This window comes from Haemaphysalis longicornis, unplaced genomic scaffold (assembly GCF_048455015.1).
Source record: "Haemaphysalis longicornis isolate Haplotype H1 unplaced genomic scaffold, Haemaphysalis longicornis Haplotype H1 scaffold_1, whole genome shotgun sequence".
NCBI lineage: Eukaryota > Metazoa > Arthropoda > Arachnida > Ixodida > Ixodidae > Haemaphysalis > Haemaphysalis longicornis.
This window is the reverse complement of record NW_027526203.1, coordinates 458,043,542-458,065,114: the sequence shown is the minus strand read 5'-3', so window position 1 is coordinate 458,065,114 and position 21,573 is coordinate 458,043,542. Positions and strand designations below refer to the sequence as shown.

The following is a 21,573-nucleotide window of genomic DNA, read 5'->3' as shown; positions in this document are numbered from 1 at the left end:
TGAAAGGGAGGCGAAATGCAGCAGTAATGAAACATAGAGCACTTTGGGGTTACAATAAGTACGAGGTAGTGCGAGGCATCTGGAAAGGGGTAATGGTGCCGGCGCTCACGTTCTCTAATGCAGTATTATGCTTAAAGTCCGATATCCTGTCGGGACTGGAGGTTAACCAAAAGGCAGTCGGCAGATTAGCACTGGGAGCTCACAGTAAGACTACAAATGAGGCGGTACAAGGCGATATGGGTTGGGCTTCATTTGAGGCGAGGGAAGCGCAAAGTAAGATATGTTTTGAGGAGCGGCTGAGACATTTAGATGAGAAGAACTGGGCAGCCAGAGTGCACAGGTACCTGTACCCTAAAAGGGTGGACACCCAATGGCGAAAGAGGACGCGAAAGCTGGTGACTAAATATACCTTGACCGCGGCAAATAAACAAGGGGGGGCAGTTAAAAAGCAAGTGAAGGAAACAGAGACGCACATGTGGAAAGAGAGGATGGAAAAGAAGGCGTCGCTGGGAATCTACAAAGCAAGCAAAAAAGAGATCCGGAAAGAGAACTTTTATGACAACAATAAAGGTAGTGCGTTGCTCTTTGAGGCGCGGGCTGGCTGCTTGAGAACTCGAACTTACATGAGCAAATATTCGTCCCAGGATGAGACATGTGTTGTATGTGGCAGGGATAAAGAAACAATCGACCACATAGTAATAGGATGCCAAAAGATTCAGCCGGATAGAATTGGGGGGAAAGTCCTACTTCCTGAGGCACTGGGCTTCGCAATAGATGGAAACATTAACTGGTCAGCAGTAGGTATTACTAAGCAGCGGCTAGAGTATTGGTGGAAAAAAAGCAGGGAAGTCGATAAAATAACAGCCCAGCCAGGGGTAGTGGCAGGGCAGAATTAAAAAGAAATCCGAGTTGAGAGACTAAATTTAAATTCAATCTACTAAGATAGGCAAGATGGCGCACGCCATCACCCCGATTCAAAGGGGAGGCATTTAATCATCATCATAATCATCATCATCATCATCATCAGTTTGCCACCTTCCTTCGCGCCACCCTCTCCCCGACCTGGGGAAGACCTCCTCTCCCCTCCGAGCTGACCTGCGGGACGAACGAGCGCTCCGGCAGGGAGTCGACTGGGTGATTTGGTCGGAGTCGGTTGGCTCGGCTGTGCCTACGCCGAATGCCCCGATGACGGTGAACCCAGTTGGCTCCACGAACTCTGCCGAGAGATTCTGCCCTGACCGGTCGCCTCGGGATGCCTCCCCTGCTCCCGCGGCCGTGATGACGGATATCGAGGTCTGAGCCCAGCGGCTTGAGCGAGCGACAGGAGCCACTGTCTCCCCGCGAGCGATAGTCGTGTTGTCTGGTGTATGCCCTGTATCTGCCAGGCAATAAAGCCTCACTTTGGATTGCCGGAGCCTGTCTACCGCATGTGAGTACTCGAACCCGTGCGTGAGTCTTCGGATTCCGCAGGGCTAGTGTACGGCGCGTAGCGTTCTCTAGCAAAGCTAGCTGGGGTCCTCTGCTATCCCGTACATTAGCCCACAGTGCGCAGCGCAAACTGCAGTCTTCGCGGTCACGGCGCATATCTGCTGCGTAATAGCGTGGCAGTGTAATCACATAATCAGTGAATGCATGGCGGCGCACGCTACTCTGCCGTTATCTTGCAGCACGTCACCGCTGCCGAGCATGTTGTTGCAAATCGTGTTTGACCTCCCGCACAAATGTCACATGGTTCAGATGAGCCACGAACGAGGAAGGAGCGCCTGGAAAAAGTGAGAGGGAGGGCGCTCCTTGGTGGAGGAGCGCCGCCGCATGGCGAAAGTGTGAGAGGGAGGTAGTCAGAGAGGTGACATCTAGTGTCACTAGATAAGGTTGCAGAGTATTGGCACTCTTTTCTCCAATTGTTCTGCGCAGCCGCCGTCATCATTGGTCAGTTCCCATCACGTGACATTTGCTTACACTGCGACGGTACATGGACACCGCAATTTTGTTGCTTATTCGTTTTATGTCGGTCAACTGTGGTAGTCACAGCTTGTCCTCCCTGCTCTGCGGGTCGTTCCGAACGTGAATCAAAGATAACGCGCTTTGCAACATTTCAGTCGCAGAAGTGTGTCCGAAGATGCCGTGTTGCTGCGTCTTCGGCAGTGTTGTTCACAAGTGACCTCGTCAAAGTGAGCGGTAAGGCCACAGAAGCGGCAATCTGGCAACACTGATAAACACCAAAATGGCCGCCGTTGCTCACTTGTGTGCCTCAGTGATGGTACTCTGTAGCTTATCTCGTGACACTAGTGACACCATAGTAGCGTGTGCTGCCCTCCCCGTCGTACTGTCGCCAGATGCTCATCTGCCATTCTCGTTTGCTCGCTCGGTTACGCGGACATCGCTGCCACCACCAAACTGCGGTACCACGCGCTGAAGTGCTGCACTCTAAAAAAGTGGCCGCGTATCTGCTCCTTTCATTGCAAATGTCGCCGAAAGACGATAGTCGACTGGTGCCCCTGCCAAGTAAAAGCCTCTCTTCTCTTTCTCGCTCACTTCTCATGCTGTTCCTTTCCCGTCTCATTCTTCCCAAGATAACACGCTATAGGTTTGCTCAAGTCAATTTAAATTTACCGCGTTCTACTGCTCCAAGTTGCGTGTCTCGATGCCAGCGCTGCTGTACGGTGGAGACGCACGTGAATTGAGGCACCCTACTACAAGTTTTATAGAACCATGATGCCCTACTGCACGAGCGTTCCAAGCGGAACGTGGATCCCATCTAGTGGAACCTTTCGTTGCTGCTGCAGTTTGATTTCTTAAACACCACCAGGAGGTAGCGCTGGCAACAGCAGGTGACGGTTTCCTGCCGTTGATGTAGAATTTCATTTGCTATCGCAAAAACCAATCATCCATAATTTTTTTAGTAAAGGAACACTGCAAATATCACTTATGTATTGATTTTCTGCCTTATATTTGTGTGATGTCTTCTTCTCATTCAACAATGTTGGCAAGTATGCACACTGACACCATATTTCGACATTTAGATTTGGCTGTGAGTATAAAGACTATTGTGCAGTTTGTTTCACTTTGGCCGGGTGGCTGAATCGAGTCATAGACAGACAGGTAGACCAAAATTTCTACGTTTTAGTAGCCCAAGAAAGACTATCATCTTTAATAGGCATCCCTATGACATCAGTCGCAGAGGGCGGTACAACTGAATGCTTCAATTTTTTGGCACTTCTCTTTCTTGCTTGAACAGGTGTTCTACAGAGCAGCTGTGGTGCAACTATTCAATAACATGACCACCTGGCCTCAAGTGTGTAGCCGCAGTGTGGCTGTGGCACAATTCAACGAGACCGACGCAGCACTTCCATCACCAAGCTACACTATAGTCACGCTGTCACCCCCTCCTAAGTCGACGACATGCCACTGTCCCTCAGAAAGAGATGGATCATGGTTTTGCTCCTCTTTTTGACGAACTGCTGCCCCTAATGAGGACCTTTGAGCTTGAACAATGAACAAGCGCAGGCACGAGATGGACCTACGCGTTGTGGTCAAGGTCCATGGCTTCTCCAGTGCCCAGTGGTGAAGGAAGCAGGTCAGGCGTCAGCACCGGCGGCACAATCTCTCGGCTGCCCTCCACACTCATCCAGCCTGCATAGGGGCAGCCAAGTGCGTCCGACCACTCCTTTCTCACACTGCTCAGGGCACTAATGGCAACGCAATGCTAGGTGCACCCAATTATCACAAATTATTTTACTCTGTAGAAAAGCTCACATTAGCAAAACCACAGTAAGGTGAGCACATGGAGCAAAGCACAAGGTAAATGCATCTAATTAGTTCTGCATGTAGTGAGGAGTGCTCACAATAATGACGATAAGATAACAAGGACATTGGGCACCAAGGTAAACAAATGGTGACCTACAAAAACACGAATGCTACAGGCAGTTACCTTCATTGTTCTTCCGCACACCTGCAACAGATCTCAGAAATTTAAAGCGTTTGCTCTGCTCATGGATGCATGAACTGCTACCACCACTACAACGAACAGAGCCAGTGGAACACACAAGAATGCCGAAATTTAACCCAAGTGCTCAGCATTAGCATGCATTGGTTTCTTATCTGATTGGAAAAGTTCTGCCAAAACTGCAACTGCCAGTTCACAAAGCCACCAATCGTCTTGCCAACACCCAGAAAACTTCACTGCATGCAGAACAGATGCTGCAACCAGACTTTAGTGTAAACCTTAGTGTAAAGTGGAATTCTTGATCAGGCCGGTCACTGCTTAAGCTAGTGTGACAGCAGCTTCCACAGTGCTAAATGCGATGTAGCTGGTGTCAAAAAACAAAAAATGTGTTTTGGTGATACTATATGACAATTCTGCCAATACTAATCACACAAATAAAATTCTTGCAGGAGGAGATTACTTTGCTGTGTTTACTGTTCTAGACATTTTGTGATCACCAGTCAGTAAAGAGTGCTTCGGGATCCCTTAAACACCTTTAGGGCAAGATACGCTTATTGGTATTACCTCTTACTACACAAGTTCAAAATTACACTCTAATTTCTTTAAAAATTATGCCTCTTTCAAAGCAATAGGCAATAACAAAGAATGTAATGACAGGTGTGTTCATAAGCAAACACACGTACGTTTTGTTGCGATCTGCTCCCTGCCTAACCTGTGAAGTGGATGACATACCACTAACCCTCTTGTCGAGGGGGTCAATGACTCCGCTTCTCATTTTACTCGATAACACATGTCCCTTATGTGCCAGGCGTGTAGCCAAGGGGGGAGGGGGGGGTCAACGCCCTTGTGTATAAAATTTAAAATTCGCTGTTGACGTATATATTACTTTCGGGTGGAGGCACAACACCCCCCCCCCCCCCCCCCCCTGAAATAAATTTCTGGCTCCGCCACTGTGTCCCACCACAGTCCCAAAAATCCAAGGCATGGTGTCCCAAATCTCCAGCTCTCATTCGAAAAAAAAAAAAAAAAATAATAATAAAAAAAGCGAGAGATCGAGAGAGAGCAGGGGAGGGGAGAAGGAAAAAGCCCCCTCCCCTGCAAACATGAAGTTCAGCCCAAAGTGCACACACTGCTCCAGCTTTAGACGCCAGCAACAGCGTGTTTCTCACATGCCCCTCAACTGTGCCTTGTGTTCGAGTCGTCTCAGTGGTCACGTTTGCTCGCTTTAGCAGTGGAACCGGCTGCCTCTCGCTCCTTCCGTTGTACACTGCCGTCGGCATTCCATTGCCGCCATTCTCATTAGTATACACCCTCTGTTACTGCATCCCTGGCCCTGCACTCGCACTATAATACATAGGTGCAAGCATCGACAAGACATCAAGAAGCTGGACAATGGATGTGTTGGGCAAAGGCAGCGGTGCCAATGCAGAGCCACACTGGCAGCAAGTGGCGCCACTGGCTCGGGGCTCAGCTAGATGCTCCTCTCTCCACACGCACTCCATCATTTTCTGTTCTTCTGTCGCTCTGTGTCCACGAATCGATGATGCAGACTTTTTTCAACATGCCTCATCTCTTGCTCTCAAAAAAAGACACAGCCCTAACTTCTCTTTGTGCAAGTTTAGGGATGCTTTGATAGGTTGCTTATAAAACTGCGAATGGAGAAAGAAACAGATGCGGTTGTGTTGAACTGGTTGAAAACAGGTTGAATTTTCATTTAGTTTCACGTGGTGCCACTAGTCACTAATGACTTGATCAGAAGCTTTGAAAGCATAGTATCTGCAATATATTAGGAACTGGGAGTAGAGACAACACAGATCACTTGAATGTTGTTCCGCCAGTGTGCTATTTTGGCTTGTCACAAACATAAAGCTCACATGATTACAAAAACTAGGGCCATCTGTATCAGCTGTGAATTCAGCAACTAGTCAAAAAGACTACTTTATTTTGCACCAACAGCAAGTGCTTGTGCGGACCAAAACTGTGAAGATGGTGGCTTATACAGATTTCTAGTCCTCTCGAGTGAATGAACAGTTTAAAGTTAGTACACTGTGTTGACCCCCCCCAAAGATGTTCCTGTCTATTGGTGCTACCATGCTTTCAAAGTTTCAGCAACTACTTGGGCAATAACTCAGCGGCATTTAAAATGCGTGGACACTATAATCAATTCCCGTGTATACTATGGTGGTAGCGACTGCGCTTTCCGGCAATTGTGATATGCACTAATAAAAAGTGGCCAAAGGCTACTAATGAGCACGGGTTAAGGCTTGGGCGAGTTGGTGCATGATTACAAATAGGGGAACAGCGCAAACACAGACAAAACACAAGAGAAAAGTGACAACCACGAGCAGTTTTTTTTTTTAGGCCTGAGGAGGAAGTGGTACAGTGACCCACGGTAATAGTGCAGCAGCTACCTTCATTCTGCTCAGGAAAAAATTATTGGTGTTCCCTGGCTTAGAACCACTGATAGCATCCCCTTTCTGGATTTTTGAGCTCGTGTTATGGGCCCTTCAATAAGTGCACATGGTCCTGACCCCATCAACTGTGCGTTTGCTGCTGATTGCTGCAAGACATGAACACTTGCTATTCTACAGTCTGAGCAGTAAGCGACACTTCCAGTAGTGTTGCAGGGCCCCTTTAATCATGCATGCAGGCTCCATGGTTTAGTAATAAGCCTTAGGACAACACCCACCAATTGCACTCCCATCGAGTTGGTTGTAGCTGTCGTCTCCCATCTGGATTGCTGCTAGTCCACTGCTTCGATGCGTGGCGATTATCTCTTGAGCCTGTAACCAGAAATAATTAAATAGTTTGAGGCCCTGGAAAAGATAAATTTGCAGCAAATTACTAAAATGAACAAAGTGAGAAAGAAAAGCTGCGTTAAGCCCACCTTTTTCAGCGCTTTGACCAGGATACAGCCCATGACAGGCACTTGGAAATGGAGTACGTACATTATTTATTGGCTGCTATAGGCCAGTAGGCTCTAGTGGAACGGTTACTGTCACAACTCTAAAGCCTAAATATAAACTGCAATGTTAAAAACAGTTCAGTACATACATGAGTGAAATGACATCTAGACGGCACTATAGAAGCACAGGACTGCCAACAGAGGCCACACAGCCTATCGTTCTGCATACGGCAGCCTTAAACATCTGCATGCAACTTAAAACCCCTATGCACATAACCAGAAAAATTAATCCCAAAGAGCTTGTGTGCTGAAGGATACTCCAGAAAGATGTTGGATTTTCCAGCAATGAAGTAATCAATAATCATAGAAAGAAATGTGGCTCATCCCACTCTATTTTTATATTTCAACTGTTAGCCAAAACATTTTAGTGACTGAATCTGGCCAAACATTTTCAGTGATGAAGTTGTAGGGTCCAAAAATATTCCAAGATGGCCAAGTTTCCGCATGAATTTCTTTAGGCACTCTGCAATTTTATGGCTGAATTTCTCCTTTAAAATTTAGTTTTCATATTTCAACATACTAAACTTACTTTTTAGCTACTGAAAATGTAAATACAGTCGACAATCAATTATTCAGACCCTTAAGGGACCACGAAAATGTCTGAAAAATCAGGCAGTCCGAAAAAGCAAATGTTCCCCTAAAAAGCTCAATGTCCTGGTGCCAGGACAAAGTCTGAATAATCAAGCATGTCCGAAAAATTAGGTGTCCAAGAAATTGGTCGTCAACTGTACATCGTGTGGTTGCTGACGCAACCCTCAATGATAACTGTTTATATGGTTACTGGAAGGTTTTTCTTATTTCCTTTGTCCAAGTTATGTGAGACACTTGCTATAATATATACAGGCAGTGGCGTTGGAACTATTTTTCTCCAGGGGGAGCAAAAAATAAGCTACCATACACATCATCAGCAGCAGCAGCATTGTTATTGTTATTTAAATATAATTATTTATTTTCTTAGAGTACTTCTACAGGGGCTGTTGTACAGTGGCACTACAATGACTAGCATGCATCAGTAACCACTATCAACCCACCAACATAAAACCAAATCAAATCCAACCAATTATTCATTCAATATAACTGGGCAGCAGAGTAAAAAAAATCAGAGCCCCCCTATCTTAAAAGAAAGATAGTTAAAATGCAAAGCTTTCTCCAATGCCACCTAAGTTAAAGTGAAAGTCTAAAAGCTAGATTGCTTCGACTGTGTTGGAATGGTGCAAACGGATAGACGTCAGCTTCATAATGCGAGGGGCCCAGATTCGATTGCGAACATGGGAAGCGTTTTTTTCTTGAGGCACTTGATGTGCCTTAACTTATCATCATCATCGCTTTGTGAAGCCCATTGTGTAAAGTGTGTTTTCTGGCAGTGCATTTTGCACGACGAACGCCATTACCGAGGCATAGAAAGCTTTGCCTTAAGAAAGTCCGGTTAGTGACTTCACGGTGACTGTGCCCTCTACACGAGGCAACGGTAGCACACACGATTATGTGCCTTTTATTTTGTCAATGCAAAAAATCAGTGCACATATAAATATGCGGAAAATAAAATATTGGTGCAGCTTGCACAAGTGATGCGAGGCTGGAGAAACAGCAGAGATGGCAGCCCCTCTCCTTTCATCAGGGAACCGGCTGATGCAACTCACAAGAATTTCTGAACTTGCCGCTAAAAGTTACACCGAAAGTTGGGCGAGTTGGTAAATCATCTTGAACGAAACACACACAGGGCACAAAACAACAGGACAAAAGATGCAGGGATGTACAACACAAGCGCTGTACAACAGCGCTTGTGTTGTACATCCCTCCGTCTTTCGTCCTGTTGTTTTGCGCGATGTGTGTGTTACGCTAAAAGTTCTTCACAACTGGCAGGCCCGAATCGTTTCATCTGCAGGCTTTTACATCTCTCCCATCCATATTTTGTAATATATAGCCACACGGCTAATATCTCTGCCAACAACTTGTTAAAGCATGAGTAATTACGCGATTGGTGCAAGCCACATACATAACTGGGGGTTTCCTAAGAAATCTGAGCTGGTTAGAGTAAGGAAATCTTGGTCACTCTCTCCAGCGTAGCTGGCTAGTATCATGATAGTATGGGCCTGATACAAAGGGCAAAGCCAATATACCGTCCACCCTTTAATTGATACCGCAGGCATTGAATATTTGAGACGGAAGATTAGCTTGTCAAATGCTTTCTACGAAGGCATTTCATCTATATATCTTCTGAAGACGGGGAACGTCAAAATCAACATTTTTTTCAGAATTAGGGGCATTCATGAAGGTGAAAAATGCCTTTAATTAGTGACCAGCGCCAACAGGATTTCGACTGAATATCATGCCTTCTGCAAATAAACCCAACTTTCCCGGAGCCGTCTGGGCTCAGCAGAAGTCTTCAGGTGCTACCTTGAATGGGGGAGCCGTGCTACTCCATCTGTACAGAAGGGGTTGAGATTGTTTCCCCTGCATTCCCTGTTCCAACACTCCTGTATGTGGGGTTCTGTGTGCGCATGCTCTAACACTTTATATACATATATTATCTTAACCCCAAGTTGCACAAACATCACTTTAAAAAGCAGGCTTTAGGGCCAGCTAGACATTACTTCTGAAAGAAACCATAAATTCCACATAATTGTAAAAACTTCAGATCGGGCACATGCTTGCGGTGCTTTAAATGCTTTAAATACCACAAGTAATAAACAGAACAAGCGACTCGGAAAAAAAAAAAAAATTCTAAACCCAGCTAGAGATATGCTTCACAAAAGTTCCCCTTGCACAGCAACGTGGCAGTCCCAACATGGCAATCCCAATCCCAAACCAAAGCACATCTCCCACTGGAAATGATGCAGACATCAACACTGTGTCACCTACCTACAAAAAGTTGACAGAATTTACGCTAGGCTTTAAAAACAAATGGAAGGCCTAGAACATAGACGAAAGTAACTAAAATATGCCCCAACTTTAAATTATATCCGGGAAATAGTGAGTGACTACACAAATTTGCAAATTACTTTCCGAATCTCCCGCAGCCAGGTCAACACCACCAGCTTTACTTGTGCCACGTGGCCAGGCACAGCGCTTGGCCACGTGCACTTCAAAACACTGAAACAGTCACATTTTCGCACAAACTCAGGAACAACCCGCAGCCCCATGCCCCCATGGCCACATCTAAAGCCACACAGGCGTAGATGTCCTCTGTCTTTTAGTAATAAAGACTAGGGCCAGCGACAACTATATAGCAGTATCTCTGCAAGGAGGGAGCAACTGCCAACTAGCAACTGCCATTCACCACAGTGGGTAGGTATATGCTAATCGTGAAGCCATCACTATCATACCATGCAGATTCCGCAATGTGGAGGACTCGAAAAGGGTCAGCGGTATCGCGAATTGTTGGCTTGCAGTCCGCAACTCCAAGCACGACTCCCAGTTCCTTTCGTCTACATGGAGCACTTTAAGCGTTCTGCGTCGCCTCCCCTTCAAGCTTCCGAGTGAGCGCTTGTACGGTCATCCTACTTCCCCCATGTTGTGTTCTTCCCATTCAATTTTTTTAGAATGGTGCACACCAACTTGCCCAGTAATGTGTTTTACTGAAGTTCCTTTCTTGTAGAACTGGCAATTTAGCATCGCTTACACCCCCAAAATCGGAGCAGGATGTGCACAGCAAAGCCTCTGGTGGGGATATGATGCCATTAGATTACCATTTATGCATCACAAAAATTTAGTTTTCGTTCTTAATGTGACCATAGGAAACATGTCTGCTTAACTGATTCATAGTTGAGTAAACCTAGGCTACAGTGTGGCTTCATAACAACATTTAATATGTCCTGAAGAAAATGGTCACTTTTTTTAAAATCTGTTAAGGCCTAAGCACACTGCAAAATATTTACTTTTCGGTATCCATCCCCCATATTCATTCAAGTAGCCCCTCTTTCCCCTCCTTTCCAAAAAACTTATGGATGATGAGACTACGACAGATTGAGGTTCTGCAGTAAGGTGAGACATACTTAGTAATGTGCAACAAAATGATAACAAGAATTCATCATTAAAAAGATTCAATGCAGTAACTGGTAATTTATTTATTGGTACTATTTCGGACACTATTTAAACAAGTGGGCTACAGTTCAAGTCTACAGAAACTTGAAAGTTCTTGAAGCAAACTGAATGTGTTTTGACCGTTGAGGTGCAGCCCTTAATTACAGCAAATTTTATCTGATGCAGGGAGCAAAAGGTAGATGTCTAATATAAACCTCAGTCGATTTTCAAATGCTAAACTGTCCTTACAAGGTACTAAATTTACATAAGAGTGGTTTATAAGCAAACATTGATAAAAGTGTGCTAAAGATAGTTTCAAATTGGTGAGAGCCTTTAAATACCACGAGTAGATTAATCCAAACAGTGTTAATTGCCCTTGAATGTCCCACCACATTACCAAAAGGCCAATAAGAGTCTCCTAAAAATGCAACTTGGCCCACTGAAAAAAAAAAAAAAAAAAAGGAAAAAAGAGTAGACAAATCTGCTTTTTAAACTCGGATTATGTAAGAAGGCTAGACTTCACAAGAACAGTATTGGGTTATCTTCATAGCTGTTCCAGAGATGAGCCATCAAGCGAACTTGGTCGCCCAATTATGTCCTATGTGGGTCAGTTTTAAAGAGACATTAAAGTGAGTGTGTTGAAATATTATAAGTGACTGAATTGTCCATGTAATTCTGAATGTGACTTCGTGGAAGTGTAGAGATCTAGTCTACCTGTAGACGGCGACAGAAGAGAAAACACCTAGCACCGCTTGCAGCCACTGCACCAACTACCACAGTGGCAACACACTAGTTTGCAATGAGTTTTCATGCAATTTCAGTGTTGAAAATTTTGATTTTCGCCTATTTCATGGTTAAAATGAACTGTTTATTTGTTCATGCACGAGTTGCACAGGTCAGACATACAAGCGAATGCTAAATTTAGCCTTGCGGACTTACTAGTGTGTCGCCATAGCTGACGTCAACAAATCAGCGGGGAGGATGATGTGAGGGAAGTGGCACTCTCAAATGCATTTTTCTCATTTAAAGAGTCAACCTAAATTTGTGGGAAAAACTCGCAACATGACACCTTTCAGACTTTAATCTGGTAACGTAATTAGACAATGCTTACAACTCCCTTCAGGGTCCCTTTAGGACAGGAGCAAAACAAATTATGTAGCTCAACAAGAAGTCCCAAGAGTAGAAGCCTGGGCCAGTTGACGGAACAAAGGTTGTGGACAGTATGATACCTGTAAATGACATAAACAGGCTGGGCAAAAAATGTTTTTTTGATGCATGCAGTACCGCGAAGCAGTTAATTACATATGCTAAGGGAAATTCCCCCCAGACAATAACACCGCAGTGTCAGTAATGTTTGAAAATGAACATTTCCATGCATGGTTGCATGGCGTGTCTACAACACAAGCCCCGAAGTAATTCCTTGCTGGCTGGCTTGTGCTATCAGATTCAATTGCTATAACCAGCAACAGGCAATCCAAACAATGTAACAAGCCATTTATTTTGACCGATATAGAGGGAAGTTGATGGTGCTACAGCTCCTAGTCGTATCTGATATATTGTTGTAACAGGTATTGTTATAGGTACGCTGGAGTGTATGCTGCAAATAAATTTCTATTCGTAAGCTCAATATTTCACAAACTGGATGAAAACACATACACATACATGATGGCACTACTGTCCCAAGATGGAAGGGACGAAAAAAAAAAAAAAAAAACCCAAAACACTTGTCTGCATGGCTGAGTGGCTCAGTGCATGTTTTTGGCAGCAATTAGCATGCCTTGACAGCAAATTTCGAGGCTAAAATGTCGGAAATTCTGGCAGAAAATATTTGATTTCTGGCTGATTCTGGCTGGCAGAAAAGCTGGCTGATTTCCATCCACCTGTACCACAAGTTTCCAGTCCATACTTCGCCCCAAAATTTTCTCAGTTCACCTCTCCACCAAATCTTTGGTCTTTCCCTACTTTTTTAACCATCCCTTGGTAGCCATTCCGTGAAATGGTCTACCCATTATCCTTCACAATGTGTACTGTTGGGCGAGTTGGTACTTCATTTAAAACTCTTTTTTTTTTTCATTATCTTTCATCCGCATTACATGACCTGCCTAATCCCACTTCTTCCACTTAATTTGAATCAGAATGCCTTCCACATGAGTTTTTTTCCCTAACCTACGCTGCTGCTTTCTATTATCTAAGTGTTATAGAAAGCACCTTTCTTTCCATAGCTCACCTGTTTAGCAAGACCCCAAGTTTCTGCTCCATAACCAAAAGCAAACACTGGTTACATACCCATTTTTGCAATGAGAGAGATAGACTACTGCCGAAAATTTCAGGGTACTTACCAAATGCCGGCCAGGCCAAATTAATTCTGCACTTAATTTTCCTCCCGTGACTTCGATCAGCTCAAACAATTTGTTAAAAGTAGTCATAAGTGCCCACTTATTCCCGCATCTCATCACCTATCTTGAAGGTGCGGTGTTCTGTAAGTTTTTTTTTTTTTTTAGTGTGATTAATATTTAGTCCCGAAGCTAAACTTTCCAAGTAGACCTCCCAAAGCATTTTGAATCAGACTGACCAAACAAGACAATGCGATCTGCAAATTTCAAATGGCTCAAGTATACCCACTGATCTGTAGTTTTGATCTTTCCAGGCTGAGGTTTCTAAACACCCCTCCTAGGCAAGCTGTAAATAATTCCATAGATACTGTGTCTCCCTGCCCGACTCCTTCTGACAGGGAGTCATTTTATGAAGAGTTATAGTACCCATGCCTCCTTGAACAGCGCTTGAACCTTGAACCTTGAAACCTTGAACAGCGCTGCGTAGGTGTCCTGTATTTATGATTTCTCAATGCCCCCACGACCGTCTTGGTGGGTGCAGAGTCATATGCTTTTTCATAATGTATAAAAGCCATGTATATAAGTTACTAATACTCAGCAGATTTTTTAACTATCTGGTTGATTCCATGAATGTGATGTATTGTTGAGAAACCTTTCCCAAGGCCAGCTTGCTCCTTGTAATGTTGAAAATCTAAGTGTGTTGCTTATTATATTAGGTATTACTTTAGTAAATAATTTATACAGAACACAGGGTAGGCTGATAGGGCTGTTTTTTTCAAGATCATTGACATCGCCTTTCTTGAAATTAGAATTAGGTTCACATTTTTCCATGCTTTTGGCACCTTCAAGGTCCTAAGGCAATAGAAGGATTTGAAGAGTTTTTTGATCGAAATGTCTCCATGGTGCCATAGATCCGAATCTAGTCCCATCATCTCCTGATGCTTAACTTTTCTTCATCCCTTTCAGGTGTTATTCCATCTTGTCCTTGCTTATGCTTGGAACACGTCAAGAAGTACAGTTGGTTTCAAAGCTGTTTTCGGTAGCTGTGTCAGATGCGTACCGATTTTTCTCCTCTATGTCCATACACCCTCCATGGCTTGTTACATTTCCCCCTTCACCCCCGAGTGCTTATAATCTATTCCTACCGATGGAAAGTTTCTTAATTGTTTTCAAACTGCCACCCTTATTCAGTGTTCCTCCAATTTTTGCCACCATGCTTACACGAATGTCCCCAAACAATTCAATTCAAGTTTATTCCTAGAAAAGTACTGACAATTTCTCGGCCGAGAAACTATTACAAGGTGTGGCAGACTGTGCAAACAAAATGTATGCAATTGTCCATTGTCATTTATAACAGAATGAAAAATACACAAGAGAATGCAAACCACCACTGTGATTACTCGCAGCAATAAAACAAGACCACTGAGGTAACACTCAATCACACACACACACACAAAAAAGTTGAACAGAGTAACGATTTTACATCACTCGAATGCAAAAAAAAAAAAAAAAAAAACAATCCTTGTGATTTTTTCAGCTCTACAACCTGGAACCCTAAGAGAACAAAAGGAAGCAAAAAAAAAAGCACAGCAGCAAAACCTCAATAACAAAAGTCGATAAAAGAAAAAGAACAATCATGAAACAATATTGCTCTTGTCAGTCAATTTTGACAGCTCTGCCAATTCTATGAGATTTTTCACAGTTGATGCCACCATGTCTCTGCACTTTTCAATTAGGTCCTTTGTTTTCTGAGAGTTTACAAGTGGCTTTTACAGCGGAGCTGTTAGCATCTTGTTGGTTAGAAAATTTCGTGTCGTAAACAAAAAACCCAGCGTTTCTCGGCCAAGACGCCGAGGTTAGGCTATCAGGCGTGCAGCATAGAGCTCAGTATTCATGCCAAAAACACCCCACCCACAAAAGCATCGAAACCACATGACGAATGATAAGGCGCCGGTGAACCCCCTGGTTGTTACTGACTGCAAGTTTGGTTTCTTTTGCCTCACCAGCTTATTTCTTTTCTCTTCACAGGTTCAGTTTAATTTTGCTCCTAACCATTCTGAGGTTGCTAGTTCTGACCTTGGTAACAACCTCCGCATCCTGTAGAATACCCGGATTTGCAGATGGTATGACGTCAATTTCCCCTTTGGTTTCATCATTCGGGCTTCTCCATGTCCATTTCCTCTTTTCTGCAAAGCCGACCAGAGTATCACCTCAGCTGTTTCTAGTATTTAGGCCATAGACTCCAGCTGCACGCCCTCCGATCAACGATGCCCCCTTCTACCCCCCTCAACGATAAAAAAATAGAAAAGGTCGAAAAAGAACCGCACTTCCCTGCTACACGCATTTACAGGTGCCAGTGCGCCTCAATATATGCTTTACGGGGAAGCAATGTGGCGTTTCTGGGCCATATTTAGACATTTTTTACAGCTGTTACAAGTTTTTCAGAAGCAGTGCAGCTGCATAGTTTTTTCATATTGTTGACAGTAAGTGTGCGGGGAAAAAAAAAAAAAAAAAGGGACGCGAGTAGTTTCGGAGCCCTGAACACATTAACTTTAAATCGGAGTACTTTTTGTTTTAAGCTAGAAAATATTTTTTGTATTGGGCGGTCAACATGGCCTCAGCCTGAAGGCTGTATGTTTGCTTCACTGCACCAAGGGTCCATCGGAAGCAGTGGGAGATGTGGGGTATGCGCGCGTTTTGGGTTGTCGCATAGCTAGCTGCTTTACTGAAATGTGGCTGGCCGTTGCTGGATTTCGGAGGGTGCCATCGGCAGACGATCAGCTGCAGGAGCTCTTAAATCACTTCCGTGACGCTGCGTTCATGCAGAGAAATGTAGTGCAGCATAGGTCGCCCGGCCTGCTTTGGTGCATTTAGGAGGTGGCAGTTTTCACTGTGGTCGCTGATGTTGGCACTTTGCCACTTGGAAAGTCTGTGTGGCAAGGATATACCTTTCATGTTCTTTTTCGCCCATGTAAAAAGCTGGTTGGTGTAAATATCTATCCCTGGTAAGCTCTCTGAAGACTGGCCCTGGCTACCAATCACTTCACGGTGCTGCAGCTGCCGCCAACCCCATCTCAAGCGCTCTTTCCATTTGACGTTGCAAAAAAGTTCAACTTGGCTGGTAATTGAATACATTTTCGTTTTAGCACAAATTTACAAAACTTTTCTTGTTCTTGTACTGTGATGATGCACAGACCAGAAAATAGTGAATTTCCCAAACAACAGAAAATACATGTTTCAGATCCTTTAACTCCTCATTTTGAAAAGTAGCCATGACCACTCTAGTGTGGTCAAGACCGTCTAAAATCATGGCATGTGATTTTACACAAAGGGCCCAGTTTTTATCTGAACAATAGTATGCCATGATAGGGTGTACCGCGGCTTTCATATTTAGCCAGCAGTGTGCTTAGGTAGCATCTTGCCCCAGAAAATGCCAACTCTCTGCAAAGTTTAACCCTTTGCGACACGGCACGTACAATTGTACACGCGACCTTCAAGAGCATTTTTGTGAGTAACAATTGTCGTCATCCTAACTTGAACCGCTCAGTCAGCAATTCGCATTTCCCGCTCTACGGTGGGAAATGCGAATGCTGGCTGAGCGGTTCAATAACACCTACTTGACACGCCAGATACTCGGCGCGTCAAGTAGGTGTTCCTGGTTTTACTTTTTCTACCTAGTTAAAACGCTTATTAAAGCGAAACTGAATCTGTTACCTAAATATATATGGGCTACAGATCACAATAATGTGTATACGTTTTCTATTGTAGCAATGGTTAGGAAACGCTGGTCACGTTTACGATAGCGTGTTTAAGATTAGGACACGACCTAGGATTAGGAAAAACTTTATTTGTGCCTGCAAAACGACTAAGCGCCGCGACGCGGGCCTGGCGTCGTCCTAGGGATTGCCGTTACTAGGCGCAGCGCCAACGCTTCCCGTCACCGGGTCGCCTGGTCTGTGCTTTTCGAGCGCACCCCGGACTTGCTGGACGGCCCAGAGTTGAGTGTCCTTGTCGCTACTGCGTGCAGCGTCCTGGAGCTGCGGCGGATAAGTTCTTGATTGAGCTTCGTTTGGAAACCGGGCACAGTCCCAGAAGATGTGCCACTGGTCTGCCAGACCCACACCACACACTTTACACACGTCCGTCGAATAAAGTTCTGGATGAAACCTGTGCAGCGTTGCCGGGGCGAGGATTAACTACTGACGAGATCGAGTTGTTTATGATTTTTAAGTGAAATTTTGGTTATCAAAAACATACACGGGCAGTTTCAAATTTTTCTGACGGCTACATTCTAATGCGTGTTGCAAAGGACTAAAAGAAGAATCATCTCCCCATCTTTAAGGCTGCTTTTCAAGTATCTCAGACAAGATACTTGCAGTTTGCTTATGAAGTGGTGCCACTTGAGCTATTGCATTGTGTTCAGAAACTTTTTTGAAAATTCAGCAGAACTTAAAATTACTTTCTTTTCTGCAGCCAACACCTGCGATCCAGCGAGTAAACTTGTTCGCTCCCTACTACACTGCGCCATGCCCTATCCTCACTATTTGACAGATGGCGTGCCCTTTCACAATCTTCCTCACTTCTTGGTCTTACTGACTCGCTTCATCTTTGGCACTGTGGAAGCCCTGAAGATGCATGTGGAATCACACTTCCAACAGACAATATCGTTGGCCACCTGCGTGGCCACCGCACCTCTGGCCTGCCGCAGGGGAACTGTCGGCACGGTGAAGCGGACTTGGTAGCCGATCAATACAAAAATATTTTCCCACTTAAAACAAAAGGTACTCCGATTACATCCAGAAACAAATGCCCTTTGCAAACCATTTCAAACGAGCCCAAGTCCATATTTTTAGATGAGCTGCCTGCGATAAGTGCCTGAACATGAGCAATATTGCAATTTTTTCAAAGTTAAAGTGTTCAGGGCTCCGAAACCACTTGCTTCCCTGCTCCCACATTTTTTTTTTACGCACTTACCATCAACAATATAAACAAACTATGCAGCTGCATTGCCTCTGAAAAAGTTGTAACAGCTGTAAAAGATGTCTAAATATGGCCCAGTAACGCTGCATTGCTTCCTCACAAAGCACATTTTTAAACACACTAGCAGCTGTCAGTGTTGTAGCAAGGAAGCGCGGTTCTTTTTCTACCAACTGGGATTTTTTTGTCGCGCTCCGTATACTTTATTGTTATTTTTTTCACAACGTAGGTTTTGGTCACACCCACGATTATGAAATTGCTGTGCGAGGGAGTAAAAAATTTGTTTTCCTCCAAAAATTGGTTATGAGAACAAATAGTGTAGTGAAGGAATCCATCGCGATTTTTATAGTGTAATAGGAGATGGTCGAGCACACTGTCTGGGACATTGGCGTGGAATGACCGTTGTCTATTTTTATAGAAGTCCCCTTACAGTCTGCGACTTTGGGACCTCCTTCTGTATAACTTAACCATGCACTGAACCTTCTGCTTACAATAAAAACTTTGACTTGACTTGGCACAGCAGACTACTGATGAGTAATGAGGCTGTCAAATTGCAGACTGAGCTATCAATGCTCAGCACAACACTTTGCTGCCTTTGTGCTTTCAACATTCTTGTTGCTGCCTTGATTGTCTGGTTCTAAATGAAGGTGTGCCTGTTGTCTTACTACAAGAAGTTAAAAAAAGTGTGAAGAAGGCTCCAAATATAGCGGACAAACCAGAACATTAAGCTACTGATCAGTTGTGGACGAGGCTAATGGTCATTTGTTGGCTGCTGGCAACCTTTAAAAGAATTACCTTGAGTACATGTTTTAGCCTAGAACCTGGAGCACCTGATAGCAACCATGGGTAACCTAGAAAAGACTGCTGCACTTGCAGCGCATACTTGCCACGGCCTCGTGGCATGAATGCTGTCTACAGCACAGAAATAAGACAAGTCCTTCACTTCGCTGCACCTAGTTGTCAGCAGACATTTCCCAGCAGTCATTTCACCCAAGCCAAAATAAGACATAACAGAATATTAACAATATCCTTCTAATTCAGAACACGCTCGATATGCTCACGCATTAACTGCACTTACGCACAAGCTATGTAAACCCACCCCTAATTAGGCCAAGACGTCCAGAGCAGAAACACCCAAGCAGTGTTTTGCCCCTGGTGAGGCAGTGCTTCTTGTCAGACGAGATGCCACTTTCTTACTTCCCAGCAGAAAGTGTGTGCGTGGCAGCCAAACAGGGCGAGTGCGCACACAGAGCACACAGCTACACAATGTACATACGTTACCGGATCCGCATAAGTTGTTGTGCTAAGGAATCGGAGATCAAGCAACCCTGTAGACGTAGTTACTTGCAGGATTTGGCTTTTGCACTTTGCTGGTGGAATGTGCCTGGTTCATTGTTGCCATTCAGAGCTACAATGCATGCCCACACAGGGCATTCAAAAAGGACGTGTGAAGGGCAGCACAAGCCTATTCGCCCCGCAATCGAACACAGTCGGCCCCTGGCGGCGGCGGGACGAACCGCTCCTAGTGTGGATGGCGCTTTTGCGTCGTTTGCTCTTTCACACTGCGCGCGGCGCAAGACTCGTTACCTGCGCAAGACACAGTTACCTGTGCTTGTGCATTTCCTCGAGAGACGCAACAATCAGCGGCCGTTGCGGGTTAATACGCTGGATTAATTCCACAAACATATTCGCCGTTGTGAAATGTGTTTTAAACATTGCTTCGACACATTGCACTTTTCTTATTGATGAGTGCAGTCGTCTGGCGTTTCGGGAACGTCAAAGGGTGCTTTTTGAAGGTGGCGTGGTGGGTATTTAAAGGATAAAAGTTTAATACACGAAACGGGTAAGAAGTGACAAGACCTGTGCATACCCGTGCAATTACCACACCCTTGTAAAATTGCGCTGTGTCCTTATAGAAAGAAGAAACAAACAAAAAACATTTACACTGCACACGACCCGTGCGCTATAGCCCATACATTACCGGGGACGTATTTTACACCCGCAAGTTCCTGTGTGATCGAATTCTTCCTGTACCTTCTCGAGAATAAATACCATTTTTGGACAGTCGTTGCTTATACTGAGTTGCTAATTTTACGTATTATTTTAAATACATTTCCTAGGATGCGCAAGAGTATTTCAGGGGGATTTCTCAGTAAAATTAAGCAGTAGTGAGTTTGCGCCTGTCCTGTGGGATTTCGTGTGTCATTTTCATATCTCCCATTTTCAAATCCCGACATGAATCACCTTGTCCAGAAATGTGTTTCACTCAGCATAACCAAATGCCTAATATCGTCACATCTTATCTTCCTAAGGTGGACCTAAGTTTAAAGAAGGAGAGCAACTCCATAAACAGGGCAACATCATTTGCCATCTTTATGGTTCGTAAGCGACACTATGCGAGAATGCAAACACATCTCGCTGTTCTAGGCACCTGCTAGATTTTAAAAGAAACGCAAATGGTCAACTTGCACCCGTAACAGGAAATCTGTGCTCCTTGTGAGGTCCCAGAAGCTTGGTTTACACACGGTAAACCTGCTTGCAACTTTGCTAGTCTAGCTAAACATGAGATCATTGTACTGCGCGCGTTAGCAATTTATTTCGCAAGTTCACTTGCGACGAAAGCCTTAAATAAGTGATCCGACACCGTTATTCATCAAACCTGCCTTCAGGGTCACAAATTTCATAAGGGGGACACTGGTCTTGAGGACCGAAATTTGCCAAAAAATCAATTTTCTGTATTAATTTTATTTGCAGTCTACAGGTCCCAAAGAATGTACCTGCAAAATATCATAACTGTATCATAAGTATTCACAAAGATGTCGCCTTTTGAAGTCGCCTAAATGACCATTTTTGCCTATGTTTGCAAACTTCGTGCCCTGTTTTCTCAGGACCAATTTTTTTCCCACATGGTCAGCTGTCGGGTACAATATCTTGGGATGTACTGGTTTGATTTACATATTTTTGCTGAATTCGAAAGCTTATGAACTGAACAGTGCAATTAAACCACAAAAGTACAGAATTTCTTTTTGCTGGCACAAGAATTTATGCAGTTGGTTTTACAAAAACATTGCAAATTGATGACCCGACATTTACGAATTTTACAGCGTTCGCAGAAACCATGCTAAAATTACTGCAGTGGTATAGTTGCACTCCCTGGTCCTTCTAGAGCACAAAGGGATAGAAGCTATTCGAGTATTTCATAGGTACGTAATGAAAAAATTGCCCGAAACGGAGTGACATAACATGTTGCACAACTCTAAACTTACACCCCATAGGTGAAAACTGACTGCGTATTTGTGCTCAGGATGTTGAAATACACTCAATGTGTA

General features: G+C 44.2%; 1 protein-coding gene across 2 annotated transcripts in view; it reads right to left on the bottom strand.

Moving 5' to 3' along the window:
- Reepa (Receptor expression enhancing protein A) overlaps window positions 1-21,573 on the bottom strand; it is a 56,905-nt gene that overhangs the window by 10,512 nt on the left and 24,820 nt on the right. For both annotated transcript variants that reach the window (XM_077687914.1, XM_077687913.1), the window contains exons 6-7: window positions 6,636-6,729; window positions 3,525-3,633 (exon numbers count right to left, since the gene is read on the bottom strand). In XM_077687914.1, the coding sequence (XP_077544040.1) occupies window positions 3,525-3,633; window positions 6,636-6,729 (203 nt within the window). The remainder of the gene's footprint in view (window positions 1-3,524; window positions 3,634-6,635; window positions 6,730-21,573) is intronic.